The following is an 8,598-nucleotide window of genomic DNA, read 5'->3' as shown; positions in this document are numbered from 1 at the left end:
TGAACAAACAAGTCTCAGGTCTGCATTTTCATGACATTAGCATTCTAAATATCATTAATACCCATAAAGAATGTTTGTGGTTGCCACTCGTTTTTACTGTCAGGCTTTGTTGTGTCTCATGCAGTAAAATTCTTCCATGCTGCACTCCATGTTTGTTGGATTAAGGTCATGTCTGCGAGGGGTTATGTCTTTATTGGCAGGCCCCATATGCACACATGGCATTCTTCTCCTCTTTGCAATGGTATGACGGGCCCTTAGGCCTGTATAAATAGTCACTTGTAGTATGGAAAGGGAAGGGGGCCATGTGTTGGAACAGCTGGTCTGTGTGTGTGTGTGCGCTGATCAAGGGAGTTGACATGGCTGTGGGTTCAAACAAGACTTGGCAAGATATCGGTCCTCCTATCTGGTGTCAGTCAGAAGATGGGATGGCAGCTGATGGCAGTGCTGGAATGGAATGAGAGTGAATGAGGATTTTAGTCAACATCCTCCCTGACTGCGATATTGATGTCTGGATTCCATGGGATACTCTACATAGATATGGATAATACTCCCTGAAAGGCTCAATGTCTTTGTCTTCATTTTTTTTTTTTTTTTTTTTTTAATCATGAAATGGAATGATGAAGCACAAGTATGTCCAGATTTAATTTTTTTTTTTTTTTTTTTTTTAATGAAACCTATAAAACTAGAATTATTATGTTATGTTGCATTTTAAAGATTATTACTCAATTGATTCTGGACAACATAGAGCAGCTGTCTATATCTCTATCATGGCGCTAACAACAGTTGCTGGTGTGTTTAGAGCTGCAATAAAACCAAGAGCAGCTGCTTTGTGTCACAACTTCCTGTAGGAATGTTAATCATATATTTTGATCATAATTTGGAATAAATCCTATACGAATCCTCTAAGAAATCAATTAAGATCCAACAGGATGAACTGGAATTCTGATTTTTTTTTTTTTTTTTTTTTTTTTCAGTTTATTTTTAGAGAACTTTGTTTATCCAGGAGGATCTTGGCAGATTTTAAGAGCATTTTTATTTGATACAAATAGGATGGATCCAAAACTATCTAAAACATGTTTGCATAAAAAAATCTCAAAATATTTTATAGCCATTTGCCTTGATCCTGCTGAAATGCCTCTGTTTCCAAAAAACCTACAGTGTAAACCTGAATAAGTTGGCTAAACTCAAAAAAATGAGGCAATCAGTTGCCTCAAAATTTTAAGGTTAAGAAATTCAAAGTTTAAGTAAGCAGAACTAGCAGGTTTTATTTTGTACTCATACGATTTAATTGTTCTTAACTTGAATGTTTGAGTACACTAATTAATACATTTAACTTGAAATTATCATGTAACCTCAATGTAAACATTTTTATAGCATAACAAAACATTAATCACTGCTAATTCTCCCACTTAACATTAATCTTGCACAAAAACAAACAAACAAACAAAAACATTATATAACACTAAATTGTAGCATTTACTCTCCCTTTTGAGTGCTATGGACAAAGCATGCTGGAAAATAGAAATCCCAGCCCGGTTTCAGTTAAACTTAAGTTAGTCTAAATTAAAAGAAATAAGTTCATAAAACTCAAAACAATTAAACAGTTTAGTTTACTCAAAATATATCAGTTCTGTGAACTTGAAAGAAAAAAGAAAGTGCTAAATACTCAATAAAAATTGATTTGACTGAACTAATTTGTTTAAGTTTGTCCTACTCAAACCAAATCATTATTTTGAGCCTTAGGGTTTACAGTATATTAAAAAAATCGAAATCGGAATATTTTGATAGTCATTTAAATGTAACAATATATAGGTATTATATATTATTATAATTTAAATGATTGATTAATGTATGAAAATGTGCAACACACTGTTAGCATTATCAAAATATGTTGATAGAATTCATGTTCTGCCTGTATGATTTCAGTGTTTTGCTATGTGAACTGGATTATTGTTCCTGCAGTACTGCCATGATACAATGAAAAAAAGGGGGGGGGGGGGGGGGTGGGGGGGGGGAATTATGTGAGTTTATTCTAATTACAGCACGGGTGAGTTTTTGTTTGGGGTCATCCATCAGGGTCAGGAATTTGGCAACAGCACCCCCCGGATTATTGTAAGGAATCTGTTTCTCATTAAGTCCTTCAAAAGTGTAAGAAAGGTATTCTTAGACCAGAGCAAAAAATAAAGGCAATTGGCACATTCTTTTATCCATATAATGTGCATTATTTAATTTAAAATCGTTTAAATTGCTAGTACACGTTGAGCCAAAATTATAATCTGTAACTTTTACCTTTTGCCTTAATGATTGCATGGTAACTGTTAACATTTGACTGTAATACTATGGCACTAAATATTAAGCAAACAATCATAAACATACCCTAATATTTTAGAACATGGAGATATAAGAGACAAAACATTTTCTGTTCATAATGATAATTCTGCTTTAAAGTTCCTACTGGAATATATCAAAATGGATTATTTCTGTATGCTTTACTTTCACTGTATCGACACAAATCAGCACTCATTTACGACACCCATATTTCCAAAGCCCTGCTCAAAAATACCATCTTGTTAGTTTGTATTATTTTACTAAAGCATGATAGCATAAACAAGTCAAGCTAATAACGTTTACCAATTGAAGTTTCTCTTATAATGATCATGGAAGGATTTCATTTGTGCTGTGACTTCATTGCATTTGTTCCATTATTGAGGCTTGTATCCCCATTTAAAGCTGTGTGCTGTTAATTTAAATGAATCCCCATTTAAAGTAAAAGCATGCAGTTCTCTCTTGCATGAGCATCTGGCTTATTTAAGTCCTGCCTGCATGCCAAAGAAAACAGTTGTTTATAAATGTTTTCCTCCCTCTATTTAGATCTCCATTAGATCCAAGAAAAAGCTGTTATGGATTCAGGTATTAAGAGAAAATAGCAGGAAATGTGTTTGATGAACAGCATGCTGTGGTTATTTTGCTGCAATATTTAAATTCACCACAATAGAACAGGAATAGTTACTTGTTGCTTCTGTGGTTGCTAATCTCACTATAAGATACTATTATCTCTGGATCAAATCATTGTGCTCTCAAGACTTCTGACTCACAGGGGTATAGAGTTCCCTACATCCATCACCTAGAATCGGTGCGAAAACGTCATTGTCAGATCTGACCATCCGTAACTGACATTGAGTTCATTGTTTAGGGTCAGAGGCTCGATGCACAGTGGCCTAAAGGTACATTCCTAACTTCAGAGTAGTGTTTGAAACACAAACCCTTATTGTGCAAGGTGGACCCACTGATCCTCCATCCTAAGCATCAGCAAATGCCCTCCTTTTGATGTTCAAGTGTAAACTTGCAATGTTATCATTTTACACATAAGGAGTCCACCTTTTTCTCGGCTCATGGCTACATTTTATATCTGAACCCAGAGTTGATATTGCTGCTTTTAGCCAATGTCTCTTTTTCTATTGTTAAATAGACTAGACACGGTGGAACGAGCCAGGAACTATCATTTTCAAACACATTCTTTGCCTGGATCAAGCTGAAATGACATTCGTCCAAAATGTATTTTCCATTTGCTGACTGTGAAATGTAAGATTTTATTTCATAAGATCTTGTCTAAAAGGAAAAAAATATATAAAATGAAATCTGGCATGGCAAACAGCTATGTATTTTAGCAAAGGCCAAATGTTTCTGAAGTGATTATATATATCTCTTGAAATAAATCCACTACAGATGCAGTACGATCTGATAATAGAAAACTGACTTTCCACTAAACTTAGATTCCTTTTAAAAACCCATGTGTCGTTAGATTTAATGAGCATAGATGGAAACTCACGCATAAGTTGCATAAAGATGGCTCGACTTAACACCAAATTAAAAGCTAGTTTCCAACAGTCTACAAGGAGAAATTGTTTTCTATGAATATCAAGACATTGTTTATATAAGAGATTCTCTTGCGTCCCCACTGTAATGAAAATTTATACTATACTCTATATATATTATCATGCAAAAGTTTGGGGTTGGTAAGATTAATTAAAATAAATTTGTATATTTATTTGGCAAGGACACATTAAATTAATCAAAAGTGACACTAAAGACATTTATAATTTCAGAATTAATTAGAATGATTTCTGAAGGATCATGTGACACTGAAGAATGGATTAATGGCTATACTGAAAATTCAGCTTTGCAATATTATTTCATAATATTACTGTTTTACGATATTTTAATGTAATAAATGCAGCCTTGGTGAGCATAAGCACTTCTTTCGAAAACAATAGGAAATCAACAGTCTTACCAAACTTTATGTGTGTGTGTGTGTGTGTGTGTGTGTGTAGGCTACATGTTTTTCTGTCCCAATGGGGACTTCAACCTGAATGCACACAGACTCATCACTTTCGTTCACCATCCATCCCTTCCAAGAAGAACCTGCATTCCTCATAAATAGTGTATGTGAAGCTTTAGCAAAGCACTAGCATTCAAAAGTATCAATCAAAATTGACAATGGGCCCTATTTTAACTCTCTAAGTGACTTAAATTGAGGTCCCCATGGGGATACAAGCTTATAAATCATACAGAATGAGGTTTGTTTTTTTGAAAAAGAGCAGAAAGTTTTCTGTGATGTGTGGGTTTAGCCCTAACCCTAACCCTACGTTAGTCTAGGGTAGGGGATAGCCTACAATATACAGTTTGTACAGTAATAACCATTATATCTATGGAGAGTCCCCACAAGGAGAGAGAGAGAGAGAGAGAGAGAGAGACTATTGACGGAAAATGACAATTTATGCTTTTATCTTGTTCAGCAATACAATTGCTGGCTGTTCATGAACAGTCATGTTTAGTCACAAAATCAAACGCTGTGATACTGCCCAAGAACGCAAGTCATACATATTCGACAAAGTCTGAGAAACAACAGTAGCTATAGTGGGTCTTTCAAACTCACTTTCGGCTCTGAGGTAATCCAAACCTTTTGGAGAGAGACCATTCCTAAACCATCATGCCCCACCTCCATTTTCCCGCCCCTTACTTGACGTCGAGATTTGCAACAACAAACGGTCTGACCAATAGGAATCCCTAAAAGTTCCGCAGGAGTAGAATGGATAAAGCAAACTAGCGGGTCAGAAAGGGGCCAGTGTGTGAATTTGAACGCAGTGTTATTATCTGTTCACGTCCCTACTTAATGACGGACGACAAGCGCACGCCCGTGAATTTATCTGTTCGGTCGGGGAAGCGTGATGTTAGTAGCGCTCGAGCACATTTGGATGTGAGCGAGAGACGCGAAAGGACGAGCTCGTGAGCTCTTCACGTCTGCCCACAAGAAAGACAAGAGGTGGAAGGAGGAATCACCGTACTGTCACACGGACACAAACCGAGAAGATGGAGTGAACAGCCCGTTTGCTGGAAATAGCACTTTTCGTAATTCAGGCTTCTTGTTAAGACATGGATTACAGGAAAATGTGTTTATAAATTCACCGCAATTGTGGAACCAACTTTTTTCTTTTGGATGGACCTTGCAAACATGATCTGAGCCGAGGGATTGTTCCCTCCATAGATGCAATGGAAATATGAAATATGCATGCTTAAAACTGACCTGACGGCAACCAAACGATTACAGACTTCGATATGGCAACTTGTGCAAGTTTGGTTCGGGGCGCGCGCACTTTAATTTGGCCTTTCGCTTGTGTGCTTGTTTGTTTTAGCTGTTTTTCCATCGCCTCGTCCAACCACCACGGCCGTCGGTTGATTTGCTGGCAAGCGATATTAAACTGCCAGTCGGAGCCCGAGTGCCATTACGCTTATGACCAGTATTTGCACGCCTGCGAATCTATCCTGACCGGCCAGAGGAAGAAGTGTCCCAGTCACTGCATCTCGTCGCTTGTGCAACTCAACCTGACCAAGAGCGGCCCGGCGCTGGAGGACTGCAGCTGCGCCTCGGACCCCCGCTGCCGGGAGATCAAACGATCCATCGAGCCGTGCTTACCCAAAACCAGCAGCATGGGCTGCACCGAAGCCCGGCGCCAGTGCGAGAGGGACAACCAGTGCCGGAACGCGATGGGCGATTATTTATTCCACTGCGGGAAACTCTTCAGCGGCTCCAGCTGCTCGAACCCATGCCGCAATGTCATCGCGTACATGCGCAAACTACCCAAAGCTCAACTCCTGGATTCTTGCGTCTGTGATGGATCAGAGCGGACTATCTGCGAGTTTATCAAAACTAGTATGAAAACGCTTTGCTTTGACTCTCCCCCCGTGGATGAGGAAGGCTCCAGTGGGTTGGACGATGATGAGTCTGATGATGAGGATTACCCAGAGCCAGAGCCCACGAGGAACACAGGTTCTGCTTTTGTGGCATGTTCTGTTTTGACTGTGGTGGCATCCATTTTGGCTCTAGTGCCGCTTCCTTGATCACTTTGAAGGCGAGTTAATAATCTGCTCCAACGGCTGTTCGGGAATAGTGCATTTTGTCAATTTTCTCCTGCTTTCCAATTCATTTATGGCAAGCTGTTATGGCAACATTTATTCCTTAAAACGACCTAGTCTTTGTTTTACAAGGCCTATTTTAAATTCAGGTAATCCAATAGTGACTATCAACTTTTGTTAGGTGTTCATTAGGTTCTTGTACTAGTTACTAGTATCTATCCCAGAAGCAACTAGTATATATCCCATTTTTTAGTAACATTTCTTGTCTCACAAGTTACAATTGCTTTTTCTGGTCATTTAAAATGACACTTCAGAAAATTCCAGTAAAAAATCTTACTAGAAAGGTTAAAAATGTTAAGAGTAGACTAGTTTGCATATTCAGTTTAGTACGCGGAAAAGTGGAATAGGTTATATCTGAACCATATGTCCCCATAAAATTTAACTGCAAAGGTCAGCGAATTCATACCAGTAACAATGGATTTGTTACTTGTCACTATTTGACATGACTAGGGATAGTGACTAATAGCCAAAGGATCAAGGAATGGAAGTAGTAAGTAATGAATAAATAGTAATAGCTAATGAATCCAGTGAAATAAAAATAGTCACTATTGGATTACTTGCTAGCAAGTAAAAAATAAGTACTAGTAACATAACAATAGATATTAGTTAGCTTTAAGGAATAAATGTTAATAGAGCTTGACATGGGTTTTCTCCAAAGATTACAAGCTTTGTGTGACATTTAGGTGCAGTTCATGTCCAGAAATTGTCACATCGTAAATGTGTTTTGATTCACTATGCAAATTTAGCGTTTCAGATTCGGCCCAGGTGAACATTGCCTTGTCTAATGTAAGTTTTTATTGTCAAGCTAAAATTCTGACTCTGAAGTTATTTAAGAGCAGGGATACAAAGTACTTTAGGTCAGTCAACTGCCTTAAACACCAACTTGCCTATTTCAAGTGCTGTTTTGTAAAAGATAAAGATATTTCCATAAAGATATAGAAAAAGTTTATTTTGTTACATAGACATTTTAACAGTGAAAGTTGTAATTATAAAACTGTGCACTGCCAATGTAAAACTAGATTTTTTTAAAATATGTAAAGTATTTTTATAAAGTTGCAAACAACTTTGGAAAAGTAACTTCTGTAAAAAGGTGTTTGGAATGCTGGAAAGAATGAGTAGATCTCTATATTAGCTAGTAACATTTGATAAACCTTATGAAAGTCCCAGAGATTCTTTATTTTTGTCATAAAGTAACCTTCAAAACAAAGGGTGATGATTCCAGCTTTAAAGGGAAGTTAAATGTTTGTTGTAATTATTTTCCTTTTAAGATATTGTACAGTGTACAGATTTTCAGAGAATCTTTTAATTGTGTTATCTAAGATGAACTATTTACTGTGTAGAAATGTCTAAATCCACTGTATGACTGCCTCAGTGATGTTCTTTTTATAGAAGGCATAAAAACTAAAGTGCAAAGACTCAAACCGAGTATGTGTAATTTGTTTATGTTTGCTATATTTCATAGTGTCATTAGGAAGTTAGAAAGCGTTGACTCCATGCGTGACCATGCATGGATTCTGATGCTAAATCTAGAATATGCACAGCAGAGCTTTTCAGGAACAGATTAAGTATCACACACATAAGGAGCTTGAAGCGCTGACACACGACTTAGCAAACAGAAGTGTTTGCTGAAGGCATAAACTCTGATATTTGGATATCTTTAGAATGTGAACACAAAAGCGTGAGTGGCTTTTCCCTGGGGTGTCCGTGTTGCATCTGGGCCAAGACTGACAGAGGTTTATTTATTTTTCAGTCACTGTGTTTGCTTAAAGGCCTTTGTCTGCACGCCACTACTGCAAGCATAAAGTGGCAAATTCTAAACTAACAGAGAAACAGTAGCAGAACAACATGAACTACAAATTGATTGTCTTGTAACAAATTCTATATCTGGATCTTAAATAGAAAGCCAGCAGAAATTCACTCTCAGAAGGGTGTTGACTGTCTTGGATAACTTCAACTTCACAGTGTCAGGATTCTTGATGTGACCCTTTCTGGTCAGTTAGTGATATTTAACTATCCGATATTTAACTATTGCAATAAACTATTTAAACAGTACATCTATCGCATTAGCGGTGATTTGTGAATTACTCTAATTTTAATTTGTACATTACACTTCCACCATTAGAA

General features: G+C 37.2%; 1 protein-coding gene across 1 annotated transcript; it reads left to right on the top strand.

The window, feature by feature from the left end:
- The first annotated feature begins 5,050 nt into the window (after nucleotides 1–5,050).
- gas1a (growth arrest-specific 1a) lies at nucleotides 5,051–7,895 on the top strand. Its single transcript, XM_048189055.1, has one exon. The coding sequence runs from the start codon at nucleotides 5,617–5,619 to the stop codon at nucleotides 6,397–6,399; it is 783 nt and encodes a 260-aa protein (XP_048045012.1). The 5' UTR covers nucleotides 5,051–5,616; the 3' UTR covers nucleotides 6,400–7,895.
- Nucleotides 7,896–8,598: the final 703 nt, after the last annotated feature.

This window comes from Megalobrama amblycephala, linkage group LG4 (genome assembly GCF_018812025.1).
Source record: "Megalobrama amblycephala isolate DHTTF-2021 linkage group LG4, ASM1881202v1, whole genome shotgun sequence".
Lineage (NCBI taxonomy): Eukaryota > Metazoa > Chordata > Actinopteri > Cypriniformes > Xenocyprididae > Megalobrama > Megalobrama amblycephala.
The sequence above is the reverse complement of the archived record's forward strand: the minus strand, read 5'-3'. Positions and strand labels throughout refer to the sequence as shown.